At 45.0% G+C, this 18,932-nt stretch overlaps 2 protein-coding genes across 10 annotated transcripts in view; one reads left to right on the forward strand and one right to left on the reverse strand.

Moving 5' to 3' along the window:
• The window catches only part of MARF1 (meiosis regulator and mRNA stability factor 1), a 66,812-nt gene extending 62,033 nt beyond the window's left edge, over positions 1–4,779 (reverse strand). For 5 of the 6 annotated variants that reach the window (XM_065924389.1, XM_065924391.1, XM_065924387.1 and 2 more), the window contains exons 1-2: positions 4,697–4,779; positions 161–362 (exon numbers count right to left, since the gene is read on the reverse strand). In XM_065924389.1, the coding sequence (XP_065780461.1) occupies positions 161–304 (144 nt within the window). In that variant the 5' untranslated portion in view covers positions 305–362; positions 4,697–4,779. Of the gene's footprint in view, positions 1–160; positions 363–439; positions 520–4,696 lie in introns of those variants that run through there. The other variant, XM_065924386.1, reaches the window with a different exon arrangement.
• Positions 4,780–6,064: 1,285 nt separating this feature from the next.
• NDE1 (nudE neurodevelopment protein 1) overlaps positions 6,065–18,932 on the forward strand; it is a 39,234-nt gene continuing 26,366 nt past the window's right edge. For 3 of the 4 annotated variants that reach the window (XM_065924394.1, XM_065924392.1, XM_065924395.1), the window contains exon 1: positions 9,849–9,928. The gene's annotated coding sequence lies outside the window, so the exon portion shown is untranslated. Of the gene's footprint in view, positions 6,182–9,848; positions 9,929–18,932 lie in introns of those variants that run through there. The other variant, XM_065924393.1, reaches the window with a different exon arrangement.

Genomic DNA, 18,932 nt, shown 5'->3' on the forward strand with positions numbered 1-18,932 from the left:
GAGTCAGGAATTACAATAATGTGCTATAAGAAGTAATACAAGCAGGACACAAGGGAAAACTCAGCCCAGACTCCAGGGCGAGAGACTGCCCCAGACCAGACAGACTGCTCATCTATTTGCACAAGAAATTTGCTCTGTCCTTAGTCTTGCACACAGTTACCGTTTGGGGACTAAGTGGCAATGTTTGCTCAGGACGAGAAAAGCAGTTAGAGAATTTCCAAAGCCATGGCTTAGCATCATTATCTTGTTGAAGCCATCCAATTGTTCTACTGCAGGGGTTCTCAGCTCCGTTTCCTTCCATCATACAGCCATGCGGAGCGGTTCAACATCCTTTCATCTTTCTTTTCTTTCATTCTTCCACCCTGTAAAGAGTGAGGTTTCAGCGTTACTCATCTGTGTAAGTACAGATTTTACTACTGAAATATGAGACTACACTTACGGTGCATCATTTCTGTTCAGTCATTAAGTTGTGCCCCACTTCTGCGAACCCACAGACTGTAGCCCACCAGGCTCCTCTGTTCCTGGGATTTCCTAGGTAAGAATACTGGGGTGGGTTGCCTTTTCCTTCTCCAGGGTATCTTTCTAACCCAGGAATTGAACCTGTGTCTCCTGCATTGCAGGTGGATTCTTTACTACTGAGCCACAAGGGAAGCACATTTATGGGGCACAGGTCATTTCAAACAGGGCTAATGCAACCAAATCTGGGTGCTTTTAGCACTGGGACCAAAGACCGAGTCTTCCATAGGATTTAACAGCCACTCAGGAGTGCTACACTTTCCTGATGGGGATACAAGATTTACCCACTCATATCCATGATGAGTTATGTGGGAAAGTAAAAATGTAATTGTCTTCCAAGTTAAGAAAAAAAAATTATGGTGCAATGGTTCCCAACAAGTCAGACCTTAAGGAACAAAAGTAGAATGGCTATCAAAGGATATTGTAAAAGTGAAAGTGTCAGTCCCTTAGTCCTGCTGGCTCTTTGCAACCCCATGGACTATAACCTGCCAGACTCCTCCATCCATGGGATTTTCCAGGCAAGAATGCTGGAGTGGACTGCCATACCCTTCTCCAGGGGATCTTCCCGACAAGGGATCGAAGCCGGGTTTCCTACATTGGCAGGCAGACGCTTTACCATCTGAGCCACCAGGAAACCTGGCAACAAAGCATATCACAGCTTACTAAAACTGGTGAACTTGGTTGACTATTTATACATGAATTCTAACTATATCAATTTGACTTAAAAAAAAATTTATCATCTTCCATTTCTTATGTTTCCTAGCTTTCCAAACAAAAATGAACTCTCGATGACCCTCTTTCTGGCCATGCATGAGAGAGGTTGCAGCATCCTGGACACCTGCATACTCCCTCCTCTTCACTGAGCTGGAGCCAAGGTCCTCCAGCACCGAGTAGACTATATATAGTGTTTCTTAATTCTTCTTTACTATCCCTCCCTAAAGACTCTACTTGGGACAGTAAAAAAGTTAACAGGAGAGAGCACGTAATTTGAATAAAAGAACCACTACATGTCCGCATTCTCAATTATGTAAGATTGTGAAACTGATTTCAGAGCAACTTATCTCACTGTGTCTTTGATATTGAGTATGGACGGTCCAAATTAAGTGACCTCTGTGGACTCTGAATTTGATTCGGCTACAGAACAAATCGAACCAACTTCTCAGTTTGCTTATTATGAAAGTAGAATCTGCTATGCCACCAAAAATCCAGCAGACACATCTCAAGTCCCAGATGGGCTGTATCTACTCCAGAGCAACACCCTATGATCTTGAAACAGTACAATAAAAGCAGATGCAATCAATATCAGCCATTGGGCATGGAGGCAGCCTGCCAGTGATAAGGACGACTGAACCTCATCTCCAAGCCCTCGTCACCAAACCCCAACCACCACCTCCTCTTACCGACAATGGCCATTTTGAGGTCATTAATTTATCTTTCAGAAATTTCTGGGCATATAGAAAAGAATTTCCTTTAGCTCTTTCTCTGATAAGATTTTCTTATCAAGAGATTTAAACATCTACATAGTACGGTGAGAGGAGAGAAGTCACTTCTGTGGCCATTATGAGCACTATGTCCGTATAAGCACTATGTCTAAGCTACAGGAAAACCGATCACATAAAGCGGGAGGAGGCAAACTATGGCCTAAAATTAATAGCCCAAACCAGCCCACTGCTTGTATTTAAATGGCCTGCGAACTAAGAATATAGTTCACATTTTTCAATCCTTGGGGAAAAATCAAGAGAATAATTGTATTTTGTGACGAAGTTATATGAAATTCAGATTTCGACGTCTATGAATAGTTTTGAGACACAGCCATGTTTATTTAAGTTCTATGGCTGTGTTTGCACTACAACTGTGGAGCTGATTCTCTGCAATAGAGACTACACAGCCCACAGAGCCAAAAATATTTACAATTTGGCCCTTATGTGGAAACTACAAAACTTCTCAAGTTTTATTTTCTTCCTCTGTCAAATGTGCCATAATTTCTCCCCTGTCCACCTCACAGCATTACTGTGGAGAAAACAAAACCAGATAAAGGACCCCACCATCTGTTTGTCTTCATTACCAAACGGCCTGTGCCAAGCACGGCCTTCTACATAGTATATACTAAGTAAATATTTGTTGAATGAGGGAATGAATAAAGCAGATATTCATCTACAAAACCCAGAGCTAATCTGGAGACAGAGATGAAGTTACTGCAACAATGGTGATAAACTATGGTACTTGTCCTTTCTATCAAATACAGACCTCATATACCCCAACAATCTCCTCTCTAGAGCCTAAGAATTTGGGATATTCGGGATACACACAACATCGACATGCTCTCTCATGCTTCTTCAAGGCGAATTCTGAGAGGAAGCTAACTAAAGCATTTTTCTTTAAGATCATTTATTTCCTCATTCAGCAAACATTTACTTAGTATCTGCTAAGTAGTAGGCTTGTGCTTAGCACAAGGGATACAGTGATGGAAACAACCAGAAAATGCAATCCATTTATGTCATCTTTTTTCCCCACAGTAAATGTGTGTGAAAGCCAAGGGAGAAATCGGCCACCTTTTTAATGAGGAAAAAGAGGCTTGTTTCCCTGGTGGCTCAGCGGTAAAGAATCTGCATGCCAATGCAGGAGACACTGGTTCGATACCTGGGTCAGGAAGATCCCCTAAAGAAGCAAACGGCAACCCACTGCCGTGTTATTGCCTGGGAAATACCATGGAGAGAGAAGCCTGGCTACAGTCCATGGGGTCACAAAAGAGTCAGACACAACTTACTGTCTGAACAACAGAGAGAGGTTTAATGAAGTTTTGGAATTTGCCCAAGATCACACAATTATTAATAGAAAAGGGACAGAACCAGGCTTATCCACTTCTTCCCACACAACCAAGGTACCTTTGGTATCGTCCAGTACAAGCAAAAGAAAGTAAAATATATTAGTACAAATGTGCACCCAGAAATTTTCCTAAATGCTCCTGGGAATGATAAGTAATTTAGTCACAGCGACTTGGTGGTCAAAGCAACTTCTGTTTCGTCATTTGAGTGAGAGTCTCACTCCTGCCACTATCTCTTAGTCTTCAAGCAATTCATATAGTGCTTGAGAGCAGACTCTGACGTCAGACTGTCCTCATATTAATCCCCAATTCTGTTGCTTCCCATCTGTGCAGATCTGGACAACGCACAAGTTCTCTGAATCTCAGATCCCAGGTGTAAAATAGGCCTAATAACAGCAGCATCTTCATAGGATTAAATGACACCAATGAAGCAGAAAACTTAGCAATGGCCTTCTCTTCACACCTGATCTAGTCCTCAACACCCAGTACTACCCCATCCCATGCCTGAGTTTTTCTGTTGCTTTTCACAGCTCGTCTTTCTAAAATTATCTCATTTGCTTGCTTTTATTATGTCTCCCTCACTTACATATAAACTCCAGGATAGTATTTACTTATGGATCATGAGTTGTTCTTGTTTTTTATTCATTATTGTATTTCCTGCACCTAGGGCACTGTCTGGCACACATCAGTAATTCTTAAATGAAGAGTTTAATAAAGGTCTAGGACGATACTTTAGGTCTCAACTTCCTTGTATGCAAAACAGAATATTTATACTCAGATGTTGGAAAGTGCAAAAGATGTAACTGGAAAGCTCTAAGTAGTATCAGAAAGGTGCCACGGAAACTAAAAAGTCTGTCACAGTGCCACAATACAATCTGTGGAACTGATTCAACCCTAAGACAACTCAGTGCTCTAGGTCAAGCCAAAGGCTGCACTCTAGGGAGTGTTGATAAACCGAGGGGGGTGCAAAACGTTAGAGGTGGATGCAAAAACACTACCCCTTCTCTTCCTCTCTTAAACTTCCAACAGTGCACACTCCTCTAGAAAGGTGGCTCTCCACACCTGAAGGGCCCTCAAGAGAGAAATGAGACAAGTGTAGTCAGGGAGCCAAACACCCCCAAAGGGTAGCAGCAACGCTGCAATGACAGCCGTGAACTGACCAGAAAGGGAGGCAACCCGAACCTCCGGCGGGGGCCGGACGGGTGGGTCCCATGGCTTCTCCTCAGTCTAGCCAACCTCCCCCACCCCCGCTGGCAATAAGCAGGAGAAGGAGGGGACACACTCCCCCGTTCCAGCCTGGTGCCCAGAGCATGAAGCGCGTCGGGGACAAGTTCCCAGCGTGGCCAGCAAACTCACCTCAGCCGCCGGCCCCACCTCCGCTCACATTCCGGCCCCGCCGCCTTCCCCCCGCCCCCCCAGGCCCTTTGTTTTGATTCCCGACTCCGCAGCTCCCGCCGCCGCCGCCAAGCGCACCCTCCACTTCCGCTTCCGCACCGCACCGCCCCTGTCGCAAAACCGACGCCCTTCTTTCCCCATGGCTCCGCCCCTTCCTCCGCCCCTCCCCCGCTGCCGCGTCCTCGCCGCGCGGGGCGTGCTGGGAACCCCGGGGGGGGCGGGGCCTCGCGGCCCTGCAGCCTCGTCAGGCTCAGTCCCCTCCCGATAAACCTCTAAATAGGGACCTTCCCGGGGGGCTACCTCGGCTTTTTTGGCGAAAACCCCCAGTTTATGGAGGCTTTGATCCTGGCTTATCGTTGTGGCGTGGAACGGAACCCCAAAGAAGAGAATTAGCGTGCTTGTGAGGCGGAACCCGGGGAAAAAACCTGCGAACCGGGATTTGATACCATTCAGCTCTTTCGGTCTTTTGAGGGAAGGCGATTTAAGAGGGATTTCGAAGAAAAACCCGATCGTTTGGCATTTTTTCTCTTACTCGCTCTTGTCACGTGATGGTCCTATTAAAAAAAAGAAAAACTAAACTAAATGACGCCTGTTTGTTATAGCGTCCTTCATCTAGTGCAACCTAGTGGTGAGCGGAAAAAAATAAAAATAACTGCCAGCTGGGCTTCCCGCGAGGTCCTTCGGGCCGGCAGGGCTCCTCGGGAAGTTGTGATCCGGCTGGCAAAAATAAAGCCTGTACGAAGACTAGGCTGGATTGTGTCACCAACAACTAAGAGGTCCTCGTGACTTAAGTAAAAAAAAAAAAAAGATTCTTTTAAAGTTCTGGTCCAAAGCTCGTTACAAATGAATACTTTTATAACTGCAAAAGCCTTGTGAAGCCAGGAACAGTCTATGTTTTAGTGGCTAGATTTGCCGTGTTTGGGGGGGTTTTTTGGGGGGGGGGCGGCGGTGTTTTGGGTTTTTTGGCTGCACATTCTTTACTTTTATTTGAAATTATAAAAAAATTTTTTTTCTTTTACGTAGGCAAAACATACATTTCTGAAACTGTCAGCTGTTCACTATTTCCTGTTGCAAATTAGGAGAAAAACAAAGCACATATTTAAATCTAGACATAGTTTAGGATGCAGTAGTCGACTGCAGCGTAAAAGTTTATGTCTGAAGTTTGCTAAGAAACAGGTTAACCTTGCAAAAGGATCAGTAGGTTAAAAATGGCCAAAAGAGAACTTTTTTCTCCCTGAAGTATGTAATGTGAGGCAACCTCATTAGGCAATCCACGTTAAATAGGGGAGATTTCAGGGGAAGCTAATACATCCTTGTAGACTTTTTTTTTTTTGTAGACAGGCATTGTGGAGGGCAAGATCAAACACGTGGCTGAAGAAACCTTTGTACTGGTAGTCCATTTTCCAGAGGGCCGATGACAAGTTCACACATCATCTGCCTGCTCAGGTATTTATTACTGCTGAGTAAATCTTCATTGTATCTGTGTGTGGGGAGCATTCTCCAAGTGGGAATTAGGACTGATGAAAAGCAACCCTGTTTCTAGCGTTTTTTTCAGAGTACCAAAAAATTCGCTTCTCAAAGAGGTATTTTTTTCCTTCCTTTCTATTCTTTCTAGTGAGTATCTCTGAATACAGATAGTATTAACTAAAAATATAAAAGGAAGCCAAATAATTGTGAAATTTTTAATTGCTTTAAAAAAAAGGTTTAGCCATAAAATAAAGAGCAGACACATGTCTGACATTGCCAGAGCTGTGCCTGGTGTTAACAGGTAAATAAAATTCAGTAAATAAAAACAAACCAATCATACTAAATGGAAGGCTAATGAAAAGTTTGAATTACAAATAGTTTTTAAAGACATAACTCTTTATTATTTCCTATAGAAAACTAGCCTAAACTACACTCACCCTTGGAAACACAATTATGCATTAACATGTAATTTGATGCTTGTGAAAGGGTTTGTTTTTTTTTTTTAACATTTTTCTTAAGATATGTTTTGCTCCAATACTTTGGCCACCTGATGCGAAGAACTGACTCATTGGAAAAAAAAAAAAGAAAAAAAAGAAAAAAAAAAAATGTTTTCTCAAGCACAGCCTCTGTGAATCTATTTCTTTGATGGGCAAACTCTTTGAATAGAAAGTAAGAGTACCTCTCAGTTACCTGCCCTGTCCATATTATAATCTTCATGTTTATGAAACCAAGATTAAGATTTACTTTTGTGCAATTTCAATGGCTGTTACATTCAATCCAGCTCCTAAATTAATCTAGCTGCCACAAAAGGCGTTTCTCCTCCAGCTACTTCTATGTTATGGTTAGTGTTTTGAAATGATAAATTATGATGGAAGGATTTAAGCAAGAGAAACCCAGCTTTCTGCTCAGTAATGTCTGAACGCTCCAAGGAAAACAAACTGAACAAAGAGAACAAAGTTTTTAAGTATATCAAAATTTCCCTTTCATTTTTTTCAAGGTTTTACCCAATAACAAACCCATTTACCTAAACATATTCCTGAGAGAAGTTTAATGATAATCACTTCAATGTCTTTTTCCTTTTATTTAATGGAAAAATGAAGAAAATTGAAAACCAAGTAGTTTAAATGATAATGTCATTTAGTCAGTACTGATAAGTTCATCAACGTGTGTTTCAGTTTATGTTAAATAGTTGGGGAGGGGGTGGGCGTGGTGGTGATTATTCTCTCCCAGAAACCTCACAGAATGGTGAGGTTCTGGAAAGGACAGAGCAAAAGTGACAAGAGGATGCAAATCATTTATTAGCATCTGGGGTCAGGATGGATGTTTCCTAAAACACATTTTGATACCTTTCTTAACGCTGTTGATGTAGGTGGTAGATCCCTTTTGTGTCTCTGAGCTGCTTTCAGGAACTAGCAAGGAGTCAAAGAAGAATTAGGGTTTTCCTGGTGTCTCAGAGGTAAAAGAATCTGCCTGCAATGCAGGAGACCCCAAGACACAGGATCCATCCCTGGGTCTGAAAGACCCCTTGGAGGAGGAAAAGGCAACCTATATATACTGGAGCTATATATATCTCCAGTATTCTTGCCTGGAGAATCCTATGGACAGAGGAGCTTGGTGGGCTACAGCCCATGGGGTCGCTAAAGAGGTGGAAATGACTGAGTGACTTAACAACAAAGAGGAATTCAAGGCCATTCTTAACCATGACAGGGATACAGGAGGGATTCCATGTCTAGTTGGAGGCCTCAAAGTAGCCAAGATCTCTCTGCCTCCAGTATCGTGACAAAGAACACTGGTTAGGAGTCAAACATACCCAGCCTTACAGCCTGATTTGTTATTGACTATTTGTTATTGTTGAGACCTTGGACAATGCATTTAAACTTCCTACACTTTTGCTTTCTCATCTTTAAAATGAAGACAATAAAAGTTCTTACCTGTGGTTCTCATCATCTGGGTCTCAGCTCCATTGTAACCTGGTATAGTGGCCTTCCCTGACATTCTATCTGAAGGGACCTCTCCCAGCCCCTTTCTATTACATGACCTTGCTTTAGTCACAGCACTAATTAGCATCTGAAATTAATTCACATTTTCTGTTTGCTGATTTAGTGTCCTTAATACTACAAGCCCTTTGAAAACAGGTGTCTTGTCTGACACTTATTGTGCTATAAGTGAGCGCTCAGTAAAAATTTATAAACCTACTTGGTGAACAAGTAGGACTGCTGCGAAACCCACATCAAGAAATTAGTATTATGCCTGACACAGACGGTGGTGGTTTAGTCACAAAGTGGTGTCTGTCGCTTGCCACCCCATGGACTGTAGCCCATCAGGCTTCTCTGCCCATTGGATTTCCCAGGCAAGAGTACTGGAGCAGGTTGCCATTTCCTTCTCCAAGGGATCTTCCCCAGCCAGGAATCGAACCTGGGTGTCCTGCATTGCAGACAGATTATTTACTCAGCTACCAGGGACCAGTAATAACAATCATGATCACTACCTACATTTTTTGTTGTTTGGTTCGTCAGTTGTGTCCAACTCTTTGCCACCCTGTGGACTGCAGAATGCCAGGCTTCCCTGTCCTTCACTATCTCCCAGAGTTTGCTCAGCCTCATGTCCATCGAGTTGATAGTGCTATCCAACCATCTCATCCTCTGTTGCCCCCTTCTACTCCTGCATAGATTGTACTTAACTATGTGCTGAGGCACTGTCCTAAACGTTTTACAAATGCTAAGTGAACCCATTTCATCTCTGCATAATCCTAGGGGTAGAATCCTGTCATGAATTCCATTTTATAGATGAGGAAAGTAAATCACAGAGAGTTAACTTGCCCTAACCAAATCAGTCAATCCTAAAGGAAGTCAGTCCTGAATATTCACTGATGCTGAAGCTTCAATACTTTGGCCACCTGATGTGAAGAACTGACTCATTGGAAAAGACCCTGACGCTGGAAACGACTGAAGGCAGGAGGAGAATGGGACGACCGAGGATGAGATGGTTGGATGGCATCACCCACTAAATGGACATGAGTTTGAGTAAACTCCGGGAGCTGGCGATGGACGGGAGGTCTGGCGTGTTGCAGTCCATGGGGTCGCAAAGAATCCATCATGGCTGAGCGGCCGAACTGACTGAACTTGCTCAAGATCATACAGCTACTAAGGGGCAGAGCTAGGATTCAAGGCCAGGCCCCAAAACAAACTCCTATAAAGGAGCTTTGCTGCCTTTGAAGAAGATAATGATGTCGAAATTTTTATATTGGTTGTAAAGTTCTGGGAAGGATCTGGGACATTGCTTACTCTAAGCGGACGTAGTTCTTTGTTCTTCTATCTGCTTTCGGAGAAATCCAAGAACAGAAAAATGCAATCGGGGTCAAGGGCAGCGAGTCATAATTTCTTGAAATGGCCCGCAAGTCCAAGCCCGTTCCCCCGGTGTCTAGGGAGCAGCCCGCAGCCTCCAAGCCCGGCCAGAACCCTGCCCAGCAGCCGGAGCCTCCCAGAACCCCTCCCGCCAGCCCGCCTCGGGCCGCCGCGTGGCCGCGCCGCGCCCGGGACCTGGGAAAAAAGTTTCCAAAAGGCGCTGCTCGGCGCTGATTGGCCGCGGCGGACGCGGTCCCGGGGCGCGGCAGCCAATGGATGACGCCGGCCGCGGACGCGGGGGCGGGGGCGGCGGCCAGAGGCCGGGGGCTGCACCGCCTCCCGCCGCCGCCGCCGCCGCCGCTGGTCCGCAGAGCCGGAGCCGGTAAGTGCGGAGCTGCGGCCCCTGGGGTAGGGGTTGCTCGGAGGCTGCTGCCGCCGCCGTCCTCATCATCGCCACGGCCGCGGGGAAACTCTTCTCCCCGCCCGGCGCCCGCCGCTCTCTCGGGACCCCTGGCCGCCGCCGTGCAGGGAACTTGGCGCGCCCCTCACTTGGGCGTCTCTTCCCGGGCGCTGGGCTCGAAAAATCGCGCTTCTCCGGAGCCTCCCTTCCTAACTTTGTGCCTTCCCACCCTTGTGTCCTTTCTTTCTCTTTCTGCGCTCTCCTCCTTGCTTGATTTCCTCGGCCCTTCTGCCCTGCTCGTCCCGGGTCCCCGGAGCCCGGTTGCTCTGCCCTGTTCCTTTCCACCACCCCACCCCCGGCACCCCGACATCCTTCCTCGAGTCCCCTGGTCTCCCTTCTCGCTCAGTTTTCTGCCCCGCAGCCCTCGCCCTTTCCTCCTGCTGCCCCCACCTCCTTCTCCGTCCTTGTAGCCCCCCGCCGCCCCCATTCTCGCCCACGTCCCCACCCCGCTGCCACCCTCGGAGGAGGCCTTTTTCCAAAAACCTCCCCCCTCCTTGGCACTCCCCTCCCTTTGGGAACGTGTTTGGAACGATCTTGTTCCCTCCGCCTTTCTCAGATCTCTGCTGCAGGACGGTTCAGATTTCCTCTAACAGCACTTTGGGGAAAGATCGGATAAAGGATGAAAACGCTTCTTCTAGAGCTTGAATGCGGTGGCTGGGCTTACCTGCCTCTCTAAGGTCATAGGAAACCCCTTTGGACACTGCTTTTGGGGGGGGAACCTAAGGTTGTCTTCTCCAGTCCTCTCAAGTCCACTGTCTCCTGAGGGCTTGACCTTCCCTGATTTCTTGGTCCAGGGTTTGTACCTGATTGTGCCTTTCTCTACTTTTAGGTCCCTTTAAATTCCTTTCTAAAGAAATGGCCTATGCAGCCTGTGCTGGACAGAAATTTCTGATTTTCTCTGTGAGTTTTGTTGATGTATTCTAGGAAAGGATGGCATTGTAGGATGTGTGTGTGTGTGTGTGTGTGTGTGTGTGTGTGTGTGAGTTGCTTGTGCATGCTGTGTGCTAAGTTGCTTCAGTTGAGTCCACATCTTTGCGACCCGATGGACTGTAACTCACCAGGCTCCTCTGTCCATGGGAGTCTCCAGGCAGGAATACTGAAGTGGGTTGCCGTTTCCTTCTCCAGGGGATCTTCCCAACCCGAGAATCCAACCCAAATCTCCCAAATTGCAGGCGGATTCTTTACCATCTGAGCCACTGGGGAAGCATAGGAGGTGGGTAGGGTCCTTTGAAGGGTAATTGGAGCCCGGGGACTCTCAGAGCCACTTGTAATCTAATCTCTGACCCCCCCCCCCTCCCAACCGCCACCATGGGTATTTCACCACTTCTGAAACTTAAATCTTTCCTCTTGGTGTGTCTTTTGTGTCAGATTAGATGCAGATGATCCATGCTCCTACAGTGTCAGAGGCCTCTGGTTGGTGTCTTTTATCCCATTTTGGATAATAGTTTCTTAACTTCGTTTATTCTGTTAGGATGTTATTTTTGTTTCTGGAATGTGTTCTTTTGCTTTAGAACCTGTGAGGCCAGAGAGTTTGCACTCCTTTTGCTCATAAGATAATTCCCTAACAGGACCGTGCTGGTAGACAGAAAGCTTTGTCTGCAGCTTGTGCAATGTTTGCACCTAGTCCTGCTCTAGGTGCTTCGGGTCTGATGTGCTCAGCAGTACTTAGTAGGTGTTGGGAAATGTTTGGAAAGGAAGAGACCACTGTAGGAAAAGCTCCTTCCCTGGCATCTTGGTTCAGTAGCATAAAATTCTCCTTGGACAGTAGCTTTCTGGTTTTTTTGTTGTTGTTCACTTTTAAGCTCCTTAAGATTTCAAAAGCAATATATGCTTATTGTGAAAAACATTTATTGTAGTAGGTGTCAGGAACAAGTTCTCATCTTAGTGTCTGCCTTAATCCCATTCTAGTACTTCTTTCCATACCCTTTTCTGTTTGTGTACACAGCGGAAGGTACATTTGCAAACAAAAATGGCACCTTTTTTTCTCTTTTTTTTACACTTTAAACTTTTTATTTTGTATTGAGGTAGACTCAGTTAACAGCGTTGTGGTAGTCTCAGCTGAACAGCGAAGGGATTCAGCCATACATGTACGTGTAGCCATTCTCCCCAAACCCCCCTCCTATCCAGGCTGTCACATAACATTGAGCAGAGTTCTATGTGCTATACACTAGAAAAATGGCACTTTCTTAACATAAACTTTCTTCCATATCATTACTTTTAATTCTTCTTAACTGCACAGATTTCTGATCAGTCTTCAGTTAAGTTTCTCCAGCTCCCCCTCATCATTACCCTCAGTGATGGCATACACCCTTGAGCATATGTCCTTGCATGCCTGCTGAGGTTTTTTTGTGGGTAGATCATTTCAGACTTTGAAAGCACCGAGACAGAAGTCAGACTTGCTGACTCTTGACTGATTTTGCCCCAGTGATGTCACTTATGCAAAATGTAAAGCCTGCGTCATAAAGTGGAAGCTGTGGGAGCCTGTACTGGCCTTTGGCAGCTTCTTTCTCCTCCTCGCCCATGTGTTTTGATTGGGAAGGAGTGTGGTTGGGGTGGAGAAATTAATCCCTGATGGTTTGTAGGTGTGGATTGCTCCTGACCAGCTGTGCTGGCTTTCTTCAGTCAGAGGAGAGCTGAGAAAGACTGCTTTGTCTTTTCTAGAGTTTTGAAATCAAAGGTGTGTGTCTCAAGTGTGTTTTCAGACTTCCCTAATAAGTTTAATCATGGAAAACATGCCAAAAAAAAAAAAAAAAGCTTGCTGAAATGCTTTTGTAAGAGTAACAGATCTAAGTTATCCATAACAGAAAATAAATGCCTGTGGGACCACTAGATCCCACTTTGTGCTTGCACGCTGTAGCACATACATTTGAGGTCCCCAGCGGTTTGCCCACAGAGCTGCTGGGACAGGATGCGGCAGGATGGTGTACTGAGAATGCAAGTTAGCAAGCCAGATCCCTTGATACAGATGCAATAAACGCATGCAGTATCCAGTTTGAAGACAGTGGGTACAAAGTTGTGTATGCTATGACTACTCACTGACACCTGCCTGTCACAGTGCTTTTTGAAAGACCACATGGCTCCAAAACGGAATCTGACTTCTGTGCAGTCTATCGGCAACCCCAAGAAGACCTTGAATTTGAATTCAAAGTCTCCCTTGCACTTGGGTCTCGTTTGCCTCTGTCACTCCTTTGCATCTATGGAGATGGTCAAGACATGTAACATTTCTGCTCCAGCTTCCCAAGAAGCCCAGTGATTGCCTTACCAATCCCTGGGTCAGGAAGAGCCCCTGGAGGAGGGCATGGCAACCCACTCCAGTATTCTTGCCTGGAGAATCCCATGGACAGAGGAGGAGCCTGGCGGGCTACAGTCCATAGGATCAGAAAGAGTTAGACACAATTGAAGTGACTTAGCACGTGCGCGTGTACACACACACACTGTCTCTCTCCAGCATCTTAGAGGTAAACAGAAAGAGTCAAGTTGTTTGGAAATGACATATTAAATGCCTAGCACCCCACAAACAGAAGATGATGATAAACTTGAGTAAATAATGCAGGAAAGGGGAACCTTTGCCAGTCATCTTGCCTGCTGTCTGGCAGACAAGACTGCGAGGTTAGAACTTCTCTGAGATATTTTCAAGTGGAAAAAAAGAAAGGTTTAGATTTTTAAGTGTGGTGTTTCATAAGAAAGTGAAGTTGATCTATTATTTCTTTCCTCTTAGCCTTGAGCATCATCTTCTTCTTCCCTAAGGGGTGTTTTTAAAATGCAGGGTTTGTAATTAGAGCCACAGTGGAAACGCCTCCTAAAACATCTCAATTTCATTTCTTTACTGAGGCTTAAATTCTAAGCCTCGCTGGCCATGATCACAGTGCCCTTTTCTAAAACTCATCCGTGGTAAGACTGCAGGATGAAGGTTATTAAAACTCCAGTAACTGTATTGAATATTCCTTATCATGTAAACCTGGGAAGTGAGTAGTTTCCAACATGACACCCTTTCCTTCAGCCCCTTCCCATCAATGAGATGCCACTCGGGTGCTAAGCAAGAAAGGTTTTTCCCCATCCTATTAAGTACCTTTCTCGGCCATTTGGCTAAGATCAGGTGTGGTATGGTGGTTTCCTAGGTGGCACAGTGGTAAAGAATCTGCCTGCTGATACAGACGACGCAAGAGACAGGATCGATCCCTGGATCAGGAAGATCTCCTGGAGAAGGAAATGGGAAACCACACAGTGTTCTTGACTGGACAGTCCCATGGACAGAGGCTCCTGGAGGGCCATAGTCCATGGGGTTGCAAAGAGTCAGACATGACTGAACGACTGAGCATGCAGATACACATTAAGTATCCTAAAGATTTATGGAAACTAGCCTTCAGAGGGTCTCTTGCTTCTTTTTCTTAATCTCACATCCCCTTCCAGCGAGTGGTCAATCTCTATGTTCCCCTGTGTTTTTTCCTTCTGCAAGCATTTATTGAATGCCTGTTATATGCCAGACACTGTTCACGGCATTGGGAATTTTAAAAAAACCGATGGTGAGGGTCCCTGTGCTCAAAACTGATATTCCAGTTGTTGCTGTTCAGTCACTCAGTTGTGTCTGACTCTGCGAACCCCATGGCACGCCAGGCTTCCCTGTCCTTCACCATCTCCTGGAGCTTTTTCAAACTCCGGTCCATTGAGTCGGTGATGCCATCCAACCATCTCATCCCCTGTCGTCCCCTGTCGTCCCCTTCTCCTCCCGCCTTCAATCTTTGCCAGCATCAGGGTCTTTCCTAATGAGTCAGCTCTTTGCATCAGGTGGCCAAAGTATTGGAGCTTCAGCATCAGTCCTTCCAATGAATGTTCAGGGTTGACTTCCTTTAGGATTGACTGGTTTGATCTCCTTGCAGTCCAAGGGACTCTCAAGAGTCTTCTCCAACACCACAGTTCAAAAGCATCAATTCTTTGGTGCTCAGCCTTCTTTATAGTCCAACTCTCACACCTGAACGTGACTGTTGGAAAAAACCATAGCTTTGACTAGACGGACCTTTGTTGGCAAAGTAATATTTCTGCTTTTTAATACGCTGTCTAGGTTTGTCATAGCTTTTCTTCCAAGGAGCATCTTTTAATTTCATGTCTGCAGTCACCATCTGTGGTGATTTTGGAGCCCAAGAAAATAAAGTCTGTCATTGTTTCCATTGTTTCCCCTTCTATTTTCCATGAAGTGATGGGACCGGATGCCATGATCTGCGTTTTTTGAATGTTGAGTTTTAAGCCAACTTTTTCAGATAAAACAGAAACACAACTCATAAAGTGATGAAATAAAATGAAGCCGGGATTAATGTGGCAGTGAAGGGCTGGAGGAGGTATTTGGGGGGATCTTCAGAGAAGGTTTCTCTGGGGAAGACAGTTCAGCTGAGGTCTAAATGGCAAGAAAGGAATCTGCGGGCAGAGATCTGAATGAGGTGCATTCCAGGCAGAGAGAGCAGCCAGTGCAAAGACCCTGAGGTGGGAGAATGCTGGTATGTTCAAGGAACAGAAAGAAGGCAGTGTGACTACAGCGTGAGCAGGTGAGGGGCAGGGCTGTAGGAAATGTTTAGAGAAGCAGGCAGGGAGTCATGATGATGAACTTGAACATGAGCTTTTCCCAAGCAGCAGGAAAAGTCAGTATACATTCACTGTTCCTGGTTCCTGACTTTCTCACCCTCCTGTACACAGAGTTCCCCCCATGCCGTGCGGTTGCGACTGTCCACACGATCATCAGTGGCCACGCGGCACTCAGTCACGATTGCGTGGGCTCTGGGCTCTGAACACTGTAGACGTTTGTCTGGTGACCTCATACTAGATGAGCCCAGGGCTCATTAGAGCTTGAGGCTTGAGCAGGGATTACCAGAATTAGGTTTGCCCTTGCCTGTCACTGTGGTAATTACTATTATCTACACTCTAGGTGCTCTTATCCTTTCCACTTTCAGCAGACAAGATCGTTCACTCCAAACGTTCATTAGGCCTCTCTGGTAGCAGAAATCCAAGCCTAACTGGTACAACCAAGAAAGGAAGCTGATTACCCCTCCTCACCTTCAGTCGGGGATGACTGGACCCAGGTGTCCACCTCTTGGCCCTGCTTTCCTGTTTTGGCTTCGTTCTCAGGCAAGCGCCTCTCTTGTGATAGAGAGATGACCACCATGAACCCTAATGGAAAGAGAGTTTCTTCTCCACTCCTCCCACCATGGATCCTGGCTTTACGGAGATAAAATTGACATTTCATATGGTGTAAGTTTAAGGTGTAGCACATGGTGATTTGAGACATGTATATATTGTGAAATTATCTTTATAGTAAGGTTAGTTACACCTTCACAGAGTTTCTTTCTTGATAGCTCTTTCAAAGGCCTGTGCCTGGACACTCACTATCTCAGCTTGGATTAGGTCTATCCTTGAACCAATCATTGGCTCAGCTGGGGTTAGGCCCATCCTTTTTTTTTTTTTTTTTTTTTTTTTTAAGATTTAACTTTTTATTTTGAAATAACTTTAGATTTACAGAAAATTTGCAAAATAGCACAAAGAATTTCCATTTCCCTTTCACTCAGATTCTCCAAATGTTAACATACTAACATATTTGCTTTATCATTTTCTGTATACATATTTTTTCTGAATCTTTTTAGATTACATTGCATATATAATGTCCCATTATCCATAAATATTCTAGTGTGCATTTCCTAAAAAACAAAAACTTTTTCTTAAGTAAACAGTTACTTAACCACAATGATCAAACTCAGGAAATTAACATTGATATAATGTTATTATCTAATCTTCAGACTTTTCAAATCTTACAAATTGTCTCAAAACTGTCCTTTGTAGAGGAAAAAAAAATTTACTCAACCAGGATCCAACCCAAGATCATGTGTTTTGCATGTTTCTTTAGTTTTCTTTAATCTGAAAGTTTTACAAGTATAAGCTGGTTATTTAGTAGAATATTCTTTAATTTAGTTTTTTAAAAAACATTTCTTCTTGATTATATCCAGTTTATACATTTTTGCTAGGAATACCACCATAAGTGATACTGTATCTTTAGTCCATCATGTCAGGATGTACATAATGTAAAATTAATGTTTTGTTTAAAATTAATGTTAGGCCCATCCTTGTAACCCGTTCAGCCTGAGTTAGGCCCATGTCTGATCCAGTCGTTGGCTTAACTTGAGTTAGGCTGATCCTTGTCATTGGTTCAACTTGAGTTAGACCCACCCTTGTCATTGGGCTCAGCTTTGGGATAGTCCCACCCCTGAGCCTGTTACTGAGGCACGAGTAGTCACATGCCATCTCCTGGGTGCAGAGGCTGATAACAAGTCCACCTGAGCCCCATGGAAGGAGTGTAGAGTTGGTTCCCCCAAGATGACATTGGGGTGCTATTATAGAAAGATGGAAGAAGGGATGCTGGACTGGGGGAAAATCAAGTTAACAACTTTCTGCTCCCTCTAGCTTCTCTGCTTTGATCAAGCTCTCAGAGAAACTCTGTTCCCCAGAAGGGAGTGGGTGGGGACATGGCATGTTTTTTCTGAATCAGGGAAGGGCGAGAAATTTGAAGGGAGAGATGTGAATAGGGAGAGGTCCTGACAGATGTAGAGTTGTCAGCAAGTGCTTTACTCAGATGCAGGTATAGTTGTTCAGTTTCTACCAGGGACCCACCTGGTTTATGATCATGTCCATGTCAAAACTGACGTATTTAGCGGAATGATTTGTACTTTTTACCTAGATTCGGCTTGTTAGTTATGTCTTGCAGAGTTGGGGGTTGTGTTCCTTCTTTTGTCCCCAAAGACAGAACCATGAGCTATCTTGAAGGGAAGAAGGGACTTTGGAGGAATCTCATTTGAATTCCTAATAACCTTTTGACAGAGTCTTAAACAAATTGAGAAAATAAGCTATTACATTGAAAAGCGCTATCAGCAAGGAGTCCAAGGACTGATAAGTGTTAATAGAAATCTGTTCCTGACCTCTGCTCTGGATAGCTCAGCGTCCTCAGAGACTCAGGCCCTTATCACCACTCCCCTCTGTTGTTCAGTAGAGTTCGACTCTTTGCCAACCCATGGACTGCAGCAATCCAGGCTTCTCTGTCCTTCACTATCTCCCGGAGTTTGCTCAAACTCATGTGCATTGAGTCAGTGATGCCATCCAACCATTTCATCCTCTGTCATCCCCTTCTCCTCCTGCCTTCAATCTTTCCCAGCATCAGGGTCTTTTCCAATGAATCGGCTTTTCGCATCAGGTGGCCAAAGTATTGGGGCTTCCGCTTCAGTCCTTCCAGTGAATATTCAGGGTTGATTTCCTTTAGGATTGACTGGTTTGATCTGCTTGCTGTCCAAGGGACTCTGTCCAATTTGTCTCCTTTCTTCTCACACCCAGTTCTCCAAAATCCTGTCTACTTCCTCTTCCTTGCCTCCCAGTCACTCCTCCGCCCCCTCTATCCCTCCTCCCAGTGTTGAAACCATTCTTGCTTACATCACCAGTGACCAACATTTCACCAAGTCTCGTGGGTGGATATTTTCCAGAACTCATCTGCATCTCGGATACCATGGACCATTCATTCCCCATTTTCCCCTTGAAACTGTCTCCTCCCAGTGTAGTCCCTCTTCTGGTTCTCAACTCTTGCACTTGTTTTTCCTGTCTCCTTCCATCACTGGTTCTTTCTTTGCTCAGCGTTCAGATACTGGCACTCCTCAGAGTTCCATAAATAATCCCCAGTGGATTCTTCAATGATTCCGTCACAAGAAAAAGGGAAGAACCAGCTACAAACTCATGACTCTTAAATTTCTGTTGTTAGCCCGGACTTCACCCCGAGTTTCAGATCCGGTGTTACATCTTGATGGATCACAGTCCAATCCAACTAAAAGTGTCCGAAGCTGGTGTCAAGTATCCCCTCACCCTTCAGACTTCCCTTCTGACATTCTCCATCCGTGGCGATGGAGAT

The sequence above is a fragment of the Muntiacus reevesi genome, chromosome 2 (genome assembly GCF_963930625.1).
Source record: "Muntiacus reevesi chromosome 2, mMunRee1.1, whole genome shotgun sequence".
Classification (NCBI taxonomy): Eukaryota; Metazoa; Chordata; class Mammalia; order Artiodactyla; family Cervidae; genus Muntiacus; species Muntiacus reevesi.